Here is a 15489-nt window from a genome sequence, read left to right on the forward strand (position 1 = left end):
GTGGAAAGGATATTGCTGTAATTTGCTGGCTCAGCTGTTTACTTTAGAGGAGTGTTTGCTCACTGTCTGTCTCTGTCCGTCCGCCCGTCTGTCTGGTGTCTACTCCCTAGCAGTAGATATTGTAACAAACGTTACATTGATTATTGATATTATGGCTGTGCTGGTTAGCTAAATGACTCATATTTGAAGTAACTCCAGTGGAAATGTTTTCCCTATGCTCTTTCCTCTTTCCCATCTACAGTAGAAGGCTTGGCCTATTTATTAGGGTTGATGATGGAAATTTTTCATTTCAAAAGAAATCCACTTTGTCCTCACCGAGCGTTTCTGCAGGCTCAGAGACGGGTTCATTTGACTATAATTGGCATTTAAATGTGAGGGGTTGTAGAGGAAATGTCACATTGACATGTAGTACAATCAGTATTCATGAGGTAGGCGTCATGTTATTGTAGAGAATCACTCTAATAGTTGCTGGTAGAATAATTGGTGACATCTTCATCCTTTATCCAAATCTAGCTGTTGTGCTACCAAGCTTAATGGATTGGTCTAATATACAGTTGAGTTAAATATGTTTGGCTAAATTCTGAGAATAGAAGAGCAGCAAATTACTTACAGTTGCCTAATGGGTAAATAGTTTTCTTCACCAAGGAAATGTAGCCTTTGTGAAATGATTCCATTACTGGTAATTACTGTAGTTGATTACAACTCCTACACCATATTAACTATACTGTGTGGCTTATATGAGGACATAACTTGGAAAAGCACTAATCTCCAGTCATTGAAGATAGTGGGCAGCAAAGAGAAGTTAGTGTGGGCTTGTTTAATGTATTTCCATGTGGTTGGTGGATAGAAGTGGACACGCATACTCTACATTGTTGAATATTCTTTAAATGATAGATATGAAAATACAATATACAGAGCAACAATACAATGGCTTGTAGGAGGACTGTTCAGTATATACATAACCGTTTCTCTGTGTCTTCTGGTAAAGATGAGGATGAACTTCAAATTTGTGCCTTTATTTCAAACCACATGCAGGATGTTCTGAAGACTAACTCTGGTCTATTCTGGGAGGCCAGCCATTTATAAAGAAATGAATAAATAAAAAACGACATGGAATAGGAAATCAATATTCAAAATGCTACAAAATTTCCAAAACCTTTCTATGAGTACTTTATATACATCTTAGATATTTATTCATGTTACATTCTTAAATCTACATATCATCTGCGTAACATTTCATAGTTTTGTCAATAATGCAGAGCTAGTCTGGGAACATGATTTAAGTCTACCTACAAAATAACCATAATGAAATAATGATAAAAAGGTAGGAAGATATTAAGAGAGAAACAAATTATCAAAAAATAAACAGACATCCTAATTTCTTTCAAGTTAATGATTTGCCATTATTCCTGTGTGGTATCATTACTATTTTGTCCCCTTAAATACATTTTCCAGATTTCAACCTCGTCTGGGTTTAGCATTAGGTGCTGTCCAGGCCAACTTCACTGTGAAAGGCATAAGGGTGAGTTCGCTATAAGTGCACTGAGCACACAGACTACGCCACCTCTTTTAAAGCACTGTCATTCAACCTCTCCATGTAGTTCCAGGGCTCCTTGGAGTCCCCTAGCTCTACATCTTGACACACCCACTTAATGTCCTGGCTGTGACCCATGCTCAGTGTGCTGACAGTGGGGCAACCATTGTCCGGCAGGATGGTAGTGAACGTGGTGAACTTCACACGCTTCCTCTTTGTGGTCGGCGAGTCTCCTTTGCTGTCCTTGGCTGTGCAGCCCCCCGTGTCTGCTGCCCGGTGCACCTGGCCCTGCACGTTCTTATGGACAGAAGCCCCGTTGAGCAGGTGGCTACCCTCTTCCAACCCTGCGGTGCAGTCCACCATGGAGGTGAGCTCTTCCTGCTGGGGGGACAGACTAACTTGACTCTCCAGCAGCTCCGCCTCGTTCCCCAGCCACACCCAGTCATGGGCGTGGTTCATGCTCTCCTGGCCCTCGATGGACAGCTCCTTGTGGCGGTACTTGAGGGTGTAGGAGATGCAGTTGATGAGGAAGACCAGGATGGCCAGGCAGAAGACCCCCAGCAGGGCGTACATGCCAATCTCCAGGTCAGTGAGGCCCCGGGCTGTCTGGATCAGATCATCGTCCATGTTGCGGCTGCGAGGGAGGTCCACATGAGCAGGGAATTCAGAGAAGTCTGGCATGTTCTGGACCTGGTTCCCATCGTCTGACAGCTTGTCTCCATTGGGCCTCCGGACGATGGTACTCGTGGTGGTGGTGACCCTCCTCATGACCCCGTTGTCCATGTCAGAGATGGAGCTGCCGTAGTAGTGGCCATCCAGACCAGTCCTGTCCTGGGAGGGGGACTGCTGTCTGCGGTCGCTGGCCCTGTTCTCTAGCTCCTCGCCCTCCGGACCGTAGTCACTGCCCCTGGAGGTGCCGCTGTCGCTCTGGCCAAACTTCACCCTGACGTTGCAGTTCCCTGCAGCCAGCACGCTGCGACGTTTGAACTTCTGGCAGAGCTCACAGACAGTCATCTCCACCCTGACCAGCAGGCCCTGGCCCTCTGACTCGGTTACGATCACAGGCCACTTCCAGGAGGGGTCCTGCTGCACCGTCACCACCTCCTCATCCAGAGACGTGGCCGTCAGGACAAAGTAGTCTGGGTTGTACATGTCCAGAGGAGCCATGGAGCCGTCACTGAACTGCAGCCACGCGCTGATCAGGGCCTCCTGGACAAACACACACACACATACACAAACACACAGTGAGTAGGTAACACACACAGAACCAAACACAGACATGACTACTTACAATGAACAAGAGCAAAAAAAAGAGCAAATAAAAACAAATATTTTTCTAATGTAACACTGACAGTGACCTCACACAGGTCACATTATCACATTTTGAAGAGCTACAGCAATCTCAACATAAGTAGAGAATAATGAAGGCTTCAAAAATACCTATTTAAAATTCATTTACAATTTCTGCATTTTTCCTGCGCTGTTATTTCATTAGGCAAGCTAATTGTATACAGCACCTTGTAGAGTAATTGTTAGGCAGGTAGCCTAGTGGTTAGAGTGTTGGACTAGTAACTGAAAGGTTGCAAGATCAAATCCCTGAGCTGATAAGGTAAAAAATCTGTTGTTCTGCCCCTGAACAAGGCAGTTAACTCACTGTTCCTAGGCTGTCATTGAAAATAAGAATTTGTTTTTAACTGACAAGCCTAGTTAAATAAAGGTTAAAAAAAATATATATATATTTTTTTAAATCCATGAGGAACAAGAAAGCAAAGTTGCCTGACTACTCAACACTTCAACAGGACAAGGTTCAAAAGATCAGAACGTAAAGAAACAACAAGATGTACTATTTTTGGTACTACCTTTAGAGATGTAGGCCTACACCATTGGGAGCCATACAGACTCATATACTATAATAGTAGGAATGGGGAGGGTAGAGGATAGCTAACTAAGACCCACTGTTTCGCTAACTCAGCTGCTGTGCTCTGAGAGCCGAGGGCCCACAGAATAAAAGATAGGGAAAAGAACAGTCACATTAAAGACAGTTCATGCAAATGGGGATTTGACACATACAAGAATCTTGGCCACAGGACAAATCCCCAGGAGCAGGGGTGGAGATCCCTTCAGTAGTCCGCCATTGCTCTCTAATTACAGATCCGATAGGGAATTACTGGCCGCTTATCTCCGCACGGACATCCTCCCTACAGAGATTGGACTGATAAAACTAGCCTGTCCTCCATTCTATCCCTCACTAGAAAGAGAAAGGGATGAGAGGAAAAGAAAGATAGAGGGTGTGTTGGGCGAGCTGATGGACAGATCAAAGAGGTCACGAGAGAAGGAGAACAAGGGAGAAAGGGATGCGAAAGACGATTGGACAGCTCGAGCAGTGTTGCTTTTACATGCTCTGAGATTAAGCTTCCCTTTCTGTTAGATGCCTAAGGAAACATTCTGTCACGCTGCCTTTCAAGAGTTGGAATTAAGAGGGCTAGGAATGCAGTGGAACAAATAAATACACACAACCAACCATGCACGCACGCACACACGCACAGTTTGCAGTACTTACTAAATGTTTACATTAAAGGACTGCAATTATGTAAAATGGGATGAAAAGAGTCATGGCTCACATTAAATAAACTACAGTAATTAACATTGTTACTGTTGCATCACCGTGGTAAAATCCCCCCTCTTACTCAAAGGGACTACTAACCGAGTAGGACAGTAGTTTCTGAAGATATACAGAATGTTGAACAGACCTGTTTGGGGCTCTGCAGCACTTCCTGTGTGGTTGCCGTGGCGAGGATGGCCCTGTTGCTTCCTGGGCTGAGCTGCAGGGACAGAGCCAGACCGGTGACCAGCTGCACCCCCAGCTCTGTGATGGTCACTTTGTCATCTACCACCGTCACAGTCTTCTCTGCCAGGATGGAGTCAGACAGGGGGGACAGCACCTGGGCCAGTACACACAAGAGAGAGAGAGAGAGACCATTGGGATCCAGATTATGGGCGGGACATGAAAAGTATTCTCTTTGAAAGAAACAAGTTACTTGTGAGGATAAACGATTTACCCAAACATCATCAAACCTGAACTCTTTTGATATACAGGGGATGTTAGGTGAGCTGGTCTTTCAACACATTTCATTAGATACAGTTCATTCAGAAAGTATTCAGACCCCTTTTCTTTTTCCACATTTTGTCACGTTACAGCCCTATTCTAAAAAAAATAATCAAATATCTACACACAATAACCCATAATGACAAAGCGAAAACAGGTTTTTAGAACTTTTTGCAAATGTATTAAATATAAAAAACAGAAATACCTTATTTACATAAGTATTCAGACCCTTTCCTATGACACATGGAATTGAGCTCTGGTGCATCCTGTTTCCATTGATCATCCTTGATAACTTTCAAGAACTTGTTTATAGTCCACCTGTGGTAAATTAAATTGATTGGACATGATTTGGAAAGGCACACACCTGTCTATGTAAGGTCCCACTGTGCATGTCAGAGCAAATACCAAGACATGAGGTTGAAGGACTTGTTCGTAGTGCTCAGAGACAGGATTGTGTCAAGGCACAGATCTGGGGAAGGGTACCAAAAAATGTCTGCAGCATTGAAGGTCCCCAAGAACACAGTGGCCCTTCATCATTATTACATGGAAGAAATTTGGAACCACCAAGACTCTTTCTAGAGCTAGCCACTTGAGCAAACTGAGAAGCTCCTTCGTCATGGAGGTGACCAAGAACATGACGGTCACTCTGTCAGAGCTCCAGAGTTCCTCTGTGGAGATGGGAGAACCTTCCAGAAGGACAACCATCTCTGCAATCAGGCCTTTGTGGTAGAGTGGCCAGACGGAAGCCACTCCTCAGTAAAAGGCTCATGACAGCCCGCTTGGAGTTTGCCAAAAGGCACCTAAAGGAAAAATTCTCTGGTCAAATTCTCTTGTCTGATGAAACCAAGATTGAACTCTTCGGCCTGAATGCCAAGCGTCACGTCTGGAGGAAACCTGGCATATCCCTACGGTGAAGCATGTTGGTGGCAGCATCATGCTTTTGGGATGTTTTTCAGCGGCAGGGACTGGGAGACTACTCAGGATCGAGGGAAAGATAAACGGAGCAAAGTACAGAGAGATCCTTGATGAAAGCCTGCTCCAGAGCGCTCAGGACCACAGACTGGGGGTGAAGGTTCACCATCTAACAGTACAACGACCCTACGCACACAGCCAAAACAATGCAGGTGTGGCTTCGGGACAAGTCTCTAAATGTCCTTGAGTGGTCCAGCCAGGACTTGATCGAACATCTCTGGAGAGACCTGAAGATAGCGGTGCAACAATGCTCTCCATCCAACCAGACAGAGCTTGAGAGGAAATGCAGAAACTCCTCAAATACAAGTGTGCCAAGCTTGTAGCGTCATACCCAACAAGACTCAAGGCTGTAATCGCTGCCAAAGGTGCTTCAACAAAGTACTGAGTAAAGGGTCTGAATACTTATGTAAATGTGATATTTCAGTTTTTTGTATTTTATACATTTGCAACCATTTCTAAAAACCTGCTTTTGCTTTGTCATTATGGATTATTGTGTGAGATAGATGAGTGTTTTTTAAATTTAGAATAAGGCTGTAACATAACAAAATGTGGGAAAAAGTCAAGGGGTCTGAACACTTTCTGAATGCACTGTATATAAAAGGCTGGTATACCCCTGAGTATAATGCCACATACTCATTCATATTCATGTGCTCATGGCTGAGTGGACATCAAACATCACCTTCACTGTGTTGTCACGCAACCACATTACCTTGTTTAGGTAGGGAGCCTGTTATTACATTATATGCTCTGTAAACATTATGCTGGCTTCCAATTACAATGATGAGTATATATATTTAGTTATTTGTCAGTAATTGGGGTGACCTGAACAAGCCCTTCCAGTATTCACTGTCAGGTGTGTTTGTTCATAAAACGTTCATCAAATGTTGGTGTGGACAGAAAACCACCATCATTCACACGGAGGTAGGCAAGGACCAATCAAGTGCTAATTTCAGCTGTTAATGGAATTTTCCTGGTAATCTAATTAGTGCAAATCTAATTTCATTAATGTCATTTTGAAAATAAATGAGATCTTTCACAGAAACCCATTACCAGCTCTCTGTGAGGTAGTCGGTGTGACAGACAAACAGAACGTTTTTCACAGTTTTGTCTCATCTCGTGCTGTTTTCCACTGTTGGGCTGGAGGGTGTTTTCCTCTGTGCCCAGCCTAACGGGAGGCGGGAGCCAGGGGACGGGTATGGATGAGTGTGGAGATGAGGGCACGTCTGCCTGCAGACAGATGGATGTGTCCACACTGTCAGACTGCTGATCAGTCTCACACAGACATCATTAACGGACTGCTGTTTATCCAGTTAGCCAGCGGAGGCTGACAAATGAAGGGGCCCTGCTAGTGAGAGATGACCTCCTTTCTTTCTGCACCAGAGTGAGGCCATTTACTGTCACCACAGCCTAAAGCTGGGGACATGGGACCATTGATAACAACCTGCCTGGCTGACTGTACAAAATGATAAGGAAAATGTTGGTGAAACAAAAATATAGATATCTCCTCCCATCCCATTGTTATAACTGACTTAAGATGACTGTTATAAGGTATTTGTCAGCCCTATTATTAAAACAGAGGGATGTTTTACGGTTATATTTTCAAATTCCTTCCATCCTCCCTCATTCCTAACTCACTTGCTCTGTTAATTTTTGCTCTGCCATTGAATGGAAACTGCTGATTATAACACACAGATATACAGCGTACCTGGATGGTGGTCATCCCCATGTCCAGTCCCACCAGTATACGTCTGTCCTGAAGCTTAGCTATCTGGGGGTTCTCCACCTTCAGGAAGTCCCACACCAGCCCAGTGATGTCCACCTGCCAATCACTGCCTAGCATGAAGGCAGGCTGACCACGTGGGTTGGTAGATTCGGCCACAAAGTGTGTCAAAACTCGAACCATGGCATTCTGGTATTGTAACGTGCAGCTCCTCACTCTCCGGTCTTCATCATCCTCATCATCACTGTCCCGCGCAGACCTGCCATCACAAACAGAGGCAGTCTTTCAACATGAAAGCCTAAACTAACCCCAACACTGGACATGTCTAAGATGAACATACTAAGTGAAACATGAACATCTAACACCCACCCACTGACAGCAAATCCCGTTCAAGTTGCCATAAGCAACCAGTCATCTTCTCAAAGAATGGACTGTGTCTCAATGAGAATATTTATTGCAATGTGAAAACAAGGCTTACAAGGTTAAAATGTTGCTTTCGTGGAATTCACCTGTAAAGTTCTTTAAACAAGTAATTGTATGTCATAGATACATAGCACACATAGCACACTTCTAGTGAGATAAATAAACTCAGCAAAAAAAGAAATGTCCCTTTTTCACATATTTTCATTGTAAAGGGTTTAAACACTGTTTCCCATGCTTGTTTAATGAACCATAAACAATTAATGAACATGCACCTGTGGAACGGTTGTTAATTACAGACGGTAGGCAATTAAAGTCACAGTTATGAAAACTTAGGACACTAGAGGCCTTTCTACTGACTCTGAAAAACACCAAAAGAAAGATGCCCAGCGTCCCTGCTCATCTGCGTGAACGTGCCTTAGGCATGCTGCAAGGAGGAGGCATGAAGACTGCAGATGTGGCCAGGGGAATAAATTGCAATGTCTGTACTGTGAGACGCCTAAGACAGCACTACAGGGAGACAGAACGGACAGCTGACCTCACCAGACATCACCAGCAACACCGTAGCCTGTGGGCACAAACCCACCGTTGCTGGAACAGACAGGACTGGCAAAAAGTGCTCTTCACTGACGAGTCACGGTTTTGTCTCACCAGGGGTGATGGTCGGATCCACGTTTATCGTTGAAGGAATTAGCATTACACCGAGGCCTGTACTCTGGAGCGGGATTGATTTGGAGGTGGAGGGTCCGTCTGAGGCGGTGTGTCACAGCATCATCGGACTGAGCTTGTTGTCATTGCAGGCAATCTCAACTCTGTGCATTACAGGGAAGACATCCTCCTCCCTGATGTGGTACCCTTCCTGAAGGCTCTTCCTGACATGACCCTCCGCCATGACAATGCCACCAGCCATACTGCTCGTTCTGTGCATGATTTCCTGCAAGACAGGAATGTTGGTGTTCTGCCATGCCCAGCGAAGAGCCCGGATCTCAATCCCATTGAGCACGTCTGGGACCTGTTGGATCAGAGGGTGAGGTCCAGGGCCATTCTCCCCAGAAATGTCCAGGAACTTGCAGGTGCCTTGGTGGAAGAGTGGGGTAACATCTCACAGCAAGAATGTGAGTCGTCAACAGTGTAATAATCACAGGGCTTCGCCTGTCCTGCTGCCTCATCACCTAATCACCTCATGTCTGGCCATAAACACATACACACATGCACGGACACACACACACACACAAGGTTTGACATCATGATGGGAGAGAAAAGAGTTAAGTTATTCACTTGAAATGTTATTCTTGTGATTATCCTCTTTCATTGTCTCTATTTAGGGTCTGGCAATGAAGACGCGAGCTAAGAGTGTTAGAGATCAGCCTTGAGTAGTAGAGTTAAGGCACAGAACTTCCACTGACAAGATAAGAGGGATTTCAGGACGAGGGTTATTTCACATGCACAAGCACTCAAATCAAGGAATTAGTCTTCAGTAAGAAATAATACGAAAAGAAAAGTGAATAAAGAACTGCAAACGCCTGTCTGCCTTTTTTTTTTACACTGTAGCGTGACATTTCCAACTTAACTGTGGTTATGGTTCATCTTATCTTATTTATTCACAGATTACTGTAATTTCATCCACTCATACTCTCTACAGTGAGGGTCTTCCAGCTCCTAGTACCCGGGTCTGGATAGTGACTAGCTCCAGTCTAGAGGATTAGTCAGAGTATGGGCAGAGAGTGAGGATGTGATTGGGGCAGTATGAGGATGTGATTGTGGCAGAGTGGGGGAATTTGATTGGGGCAGAGTGGGAGGATGTGTTTGGGGCAGAGTGGGAGGATGTGATTGGAGCAGAGTGAGGATGTGATTGGGACAGTGTGAGGATGTGATTGGGACAGTGTGAGGATGTGATTGGTGCAAAGTGAGGATGTGATTGGGGAAGAGAGAGGATGTGTTTGGGGCCGTGTGAGGATGTGATTGGGGCAGAGTGTGAGGATGTGTTTGGGGCAGAGTGGGAGGATGTGATTGGAGCAGAGTGGGGGGATTTGATTGGGATAGAGTGGGAGGATGTGTTTGGGGCAGAGTGGGAGGATGTGATTGGAGCAGAGTGAGGATGTGATTGGGACAGTGTGAGGATGTGATTGGTGCAAAGTGAGGATGTGATTGGGGAAGAGAGAGGATGTGTTTGGGGAAGAGAGAGGATGTGTTTGGGGCCGTGTGAGGATGTGTTTGGGGCAGTGTGAGGATGTGATTGGTGCAAAGTGAGGATGTGATTGGTGCAGAGTGAGGAAGTTATTGGGGAAAGAGCTTTTAATTGCTAGACTACCAGCCACTTATTTATTTATATATATTTTAACCTTTATTCATACAGGTTTTTCTCATTTAGATAACATCTCTTTTCCAAGAGAGACCTGGTCCAAATGCAGCAGGGGGAACAACGTTTCAGACGAAACAACTTACATACACTAACAAAACTATAAACACACATACAGAACAACAATTACATATTACGTTAAAAAACACGAAAGTCTTGACTAAAAAACAGCTGTCCTAAAGACAATTATACTCTTCTATGATATATACATCGATCAAGTGTTTAAACTCCACCAACTAGATCATCAAATTTTAAAATGTTCAGGAGAGAATTCCAGGACCACGGAGCTGAGTAACTAAAACTCTTTCTACAATGACCTGTTCTAATTTTTGATACTGTTAGAAGCAAATGAGAATGGGACCATAATTTACCGACCTGATTAAAAAAGAACTGGCATTAAAATGGCATTTTACCCAATATGGCCTTGTAAATCAGTGTATACCAGTGTTTAAGCCTACGCAAGGTCAATGATGACCAGCCACAGCGCTGTAGAAATCACAATGATGTGTTCGACGTTTTTGATTTGTAATGAACCCGAGGGCTGCATGATACTCTGAATCAAGTGCTCTCAGGGTAGTGGTTGAGGCCTGCATATATATAACATTACTAAAATCTAGAACCGCCAGTAATGTACATCATACCAGCTCCTTCCTGGCCTCCAAAGAAAAACAAGCCTTATGCCGGTAATACAAACCTATTCTCAGCTTGAGCTTCCTTATCAAGTTCTCTACATGCACAGTGAAGCTCAGCTTATCATCAACCTACACACCCATATATTTGTACTTTAACTTGCTATAACTTGCTATAGTATGTCCAGCCAATGTAGCAATGACATGATTAGTAACATGCCTGGCATTTGAAAATACCATGCATTTTATTTTACACAAATTTAGATTGAGCTTTAAATCATACAGATTCTGTTGTATGATGTTAAATGCTCTTTGGGCATTTTCAAAAGCTAAAGATAAACTACTACCTCTTGAATAAAGAACAGTATCATCTGCATAAAATGGAACATCCGCTGTTTCAATAAGATCCCCAATGTTGTTGATATACACAATGAACAACAGTGGGGCCAAAAATAGAACCTTGCGGAACACCTGAGCACACCTCTATGAACTCAGATTTACAACCATCTGCCAATACACTTTGTGTGCAATTTGATAGGTAATTTATAAACCAATATAGAGCATGACCAGTAATTCCACAACATTTTAACCTTTGCACTAACACAGCATGGTCCACGGTGTCAAACGCCTTCGACAAATCAATAAAGACAGGCACACAATGTAACTCCTTGTCAAGAGCACAGTGAATGTCATTTAAAACCTTCAATGTTGCTGAAGTTGTCAAGTAGCGAAGGATCTCCACCTTTCAGGAGAGGCAGTACGAAAGCAGATTTCCATAACTTGGAGATTTCCTTAACATCAAGCTTGAGGTTAAAAATACATGTTAAGGGGGAGCAAAAATGTCTGCAGCTAGGTGCAGGAAGTGGGGGTCTAGTTCATCAGGGCCAGGGGACTTCTTTCCAACAATTTCTTTCAGGGCTTTACACACTTCTGAAACAGAGAAGGATGAAAAGGAGAACCTGGTGAAGGAGTGCACAGGGTGTCAGGTAAATTCATAGGGGGCTCAATTATACCTTTGGCCTTTTCAAATAAACTGCCTGCATCTATAAAAAAAAATGCTGATTCAAGGCTTTCAGAATGGAAGTTCTCTCAGTTACAATCTGTGTGTCGACCAACAATTGTTTGAAGCTGTGTATCTTTTTTGCACTCCAAACCCTTCACTACTTGCCAGAATTTGGATGGATTATTTAAATTATCTGAAGTAGTTTTCAGGTAGTGGTCTGCTTTCAATTTATGGATCATAGCCAAACCCATATTTCGAAGACATTTAAAAGCCATCCAATAATCTGCCCACTCTGTTGACATGCTGTGATAACAATTCGAAAATACAATCCAGAGTTCCAACAGTAGTAGATAAAGGTCTATAACAACAAGATACAACAATATTTAAAAATGAGCCAAGGTTTAGGTTCAAAGACAGATATTCAAATTGCTTAAGTTTAGTAACAGAAGTCAGAATGACCACTGAGAACTTGTCTTTTACGTATACAGCAACACCACCCTCAGATTCATGATCTGTATGAAAAACATTGTACCATTTATGCCACTATTTTTGCCTGTAATAGATTTTTGTAGCCAGGTTTCAGAAAGCATAAATACATCAGGGTCGGCAGTTTTTATCCATATATTCACAAAATCAAGCTTCGGCAGAAGACTTGTCACGCCCTGGTCTTAGTATTTTGTGTTTATATATTTATTTGGTCAGACCAGGGTGTGACATGGGTTTATTTTGTGTTGTGTTTTGGTATTGGGGTTTTAGTAGGTATTGGGATTGTGGCTGAGTAGGGGTGTCTAGCATAGTCTATGGCTGCCTGAGGCGGTTCTCAATCAGAGTCAGGTGATTCTCGTTGTCTCTGATTGGGAACCATATTTAGGTAGCCTGGGTTTCACTGTGTGTTTTGTGGGTGATTGTTCCTGTCTCAGTGTGTTTGTATTCACCAGATAGGCTGTATAGGTTTTCACGTTCCGTTTCTTGTTCTTGTTTTTGTATTTGTCGTGTTTATTCATTCATTAAACATGTATCGAACTAACCACGCTGCATTTTGGTCCGACTCTCCTTCGACGGAAGAAAGCTGTTACAGAATCACCCACCACACCAGGACCAAGCAGCGTGGTGACAGGCAGTGACAGCAGAAGCAGCGAAAGGAGGAATGGACATGGGAAGATGTTTTGGATGGCAAGGGTTGTTACACTTGGGAGGAGATACTGGCTGGAAGAGATCGCCTCCCATGGGAACAGGTGGAGGCACTTAGGAGAGCAGAGGCAGCCGGAGAGAGGAGCCGACGATACGAGGGAACACGGTTGGCAAGGAAACCCGAAAGTCAGCCCCAAAAATTTATTGGGGGGGGGGGCTCAGGGAGAGTGTGGCAGAGTCAGGGTTCAAATCAAATCAAATCAAATTTTATTTGTCACATACACATGGTTAGCAGATGTTAATGCGAGTGTAGCGAAATGCTTGCGCAGGTTCAGGTTCAGGTTCAGGTTCAGGTTCAGACCTGAGCCAACTCCCCCTGTTTATCGTGAGGAGCAGCGATCACAGGACTTCTGGACTTGGGAGAAAATATTGGACGGAAAAGGACCCTGGGCACAGCCTGGTGAATATCGACGCCCCAAAGAAGAACTGGAGGCGGCAAAAGTGGAGAGGCGCTGGTATGAAGAGGCAGTACGGCGATGCGGATGGAAGCCCGAGAGTCAGCCCCAAAAATGTATGGGGGGGGCTCACAGGGAGTATGGCTATGCCAGGTAGGAGACCTGCGCAAACTTCCTGTGCTTACCGGGGGGCTAAAAAGACCGGGCAGGCACCGTGTTATGCTGTGGAGCGCAAGGTGTCTCCAGTGCGGGTGCATAGCCCGGTGCGGTACATACCAGCTCTTCGTATTGGCCGGGCTAGAGTGGGCATCGAGCCAGGTAAGGTTGGGCAGGCTCGGTGCTCAAGAGCTCCAGTGCGCCTGCACGGTCCGGTCTATCCAGTGCCACCTCCACACACCAGTCCTCCGGTGGCAGCTCCCCCCGCACCAGGCTTCCTGTGCATGTCATCTACCCAGTGCCAGCACCACACACCAGGCCTTCAGTGCGCCTCGCCTGTTCAGCGCAGTCAGAGCCTTCCTCCTCTACAGCGCTGCCGGAGTCTCCCGCCTGTTTAGCGCTGCCAGAGCCTTCCTCCTCTCCAGCGTTGCCAGAGTCTCCTGCCTGTTCAGCGCAGCCAGAGCTGCCAGCCTGCATGGAGCAGCCTGAGCTGCCAGCCTGCATGGAGCAGCCTGAGCTGCCAGTCTGCATGGAGCAGCCAGAGCTGCCAGTCTGCATGGAGCAGCCAGAGCTGCCAGTCTGCATGGAGCAGCCAGAGCTGCCAGTCTGCATGGAGCAGCCTGAGCTGCCAGCCTGCATGGAGCAGCCAGAGCTGCCAGTCTGCATGGAGCAGCCAGAGCCGCCAGTCTGCATGGAGCAGCCAGAGCCGCCAGTCTGCATGGAGCAGCGAGATCCGCCAGTCTGCATGGAGCAGCCAGATCCGCCAGTCAGCCAGGATCCGCCAGTCAGCCAGGATCTTCCAGATCCGCCAGTCAGCCATGATCTTCCAGATCCGCCAGTCAGCCATGATCTTCCAGATCCGCCAGTCAGCCAGGATCTGCCAGTCAGCCAGGATCTGCCAGAACCACCAGCTATCCAGGATCCGCCAGTCAGCCAGGATCTGCCAGAACCACCAGCTAGCCAGGATCTGCCAGAGCCTACTACCTGCCTGAGTTTCCTCTCAGTACTGGGCTTCCTCTCGGTACTAGGCTTCCCCTCAGTGCTGAGCTTCCCCTCAGTGCTGAGCTTCCCCTCAGTGCTGAGCTACCCCTCAGTCCCGAGCTACCCCTCAGTCCCGAGCTGCCCCTCATCCCGAGCTGCCCCTCAGTCCAGTGGGGTCCTTGGTGAGGGTTATTAGGCCTAGGTCGGCGGCGAGGGTCGCCAATCAAAGGACGCGTTACAGGGGGACTAAGACTTGGTTGGAGTGGGGTCCACGTCCCGAGCCGGAGCCGCCACCGTGGACAGACGCCCACCCGGACCCTCCCCTATGGGTTTTAGTGTGCGGCCGGGAGTCCGCACCTTGGGGAGGGGGGGTTCTGTCACGCCCTGGTCTTAGTATTTTGTGTTTGTATATTTATTTGGTCAGGCCAGGGTGTGAAATGGGTTTATTTTGTGTTGTGTTTTGGTATTGGGGTTTTAGTAGGTATTGGGATTGTGGCTGAGTAGGGGTGTCTAGCATAGTCTATGGCTGCCTGAGGCGGTTCTCAATCAGAGTCAGGTGATTCTCGTTGTCTCTGATTGGGAACCATATTTAGGTAGCCTGGGTTTCACTGTGTGTTTTGTGGGTGATTGTTCCTGTCTCAGTGTGTTTGTATTCACAAGACAGACTGTATAGGTTTTCAAGTTCCGTTTCTTGTTTTTGTATTTGTCGTGTTTATTTATTCATTAAACATGTATCGAACTAACCACGCTGCATTTTGGTCCGACTCTCCCTCGACGGAAGAAAGCCGTTACAAGACTTCTTGCATTCATATGCAAAAACTTCAGACCACTCTGACTACTTAATTTGGCAGGGGTAAGAATGTCAGGACCTGGGTTAGATTGCACATTTCCAGACCATAGAAGCAGCAAGATAATGGTAAGTCTAGGTCGAGGGTTACAACATTTGGATTTTACAGACAGCACTTGAACGAGAATCCATAGTCACCAGAATCTTTAACGTAACATATTTCAGGAGATGTGTAA

At 45.6% G+C, this 15489-nt stretch overlaps 1 protein-coding gene across 1 annotated transcript in view; it reads right to left on the minus strand.

Annotated features, from left to right (window-relative positions):
- Window positions 1–867: 867 nt before the first annotated feature.
- The window catches only part of LOC112248416 (transmembrane protein 132C-like), a 196302-nt gene continuing 181680 nt past the window's right edge, over window positions 868–15489 (minus strand). The window contains exons 7-9 of the mRNA XM_024417419.1: window positions 7318–7591; window positions 4285–4476; window positions 868–2743 (exon numbers count right to left, since the gene is read on the minus strand). Of these exons, the coding sequence (XP_024273187.1) occupies window positions 1556–2743; window positions 4285–4476; window positions 7318–7591 (1654 nt within the window). The 3' untranslated portion in view covers window positions 868–1555. The remainder of the gene's footprint in view (window positions 2744–4284; window positions 4477–7317; window positions 7592–15489) is intronic.

Source organism: Oncorhynchus tshawytscha, linkage group LG04 (assembly GCF_018296145.1).
Source record: "Oncorhynchus tshawytscha isolate Ot180627B linkage group LG04, Otsh_v2.0, whole genome shotgun sequence".
Lineage (NCBI taxonomy): Eukaryota > Metazoa > Chordata > Actinopteri > Salmoniformes > Salmonidae > Oncorhynchus > Oncorhynchus tshawytscha.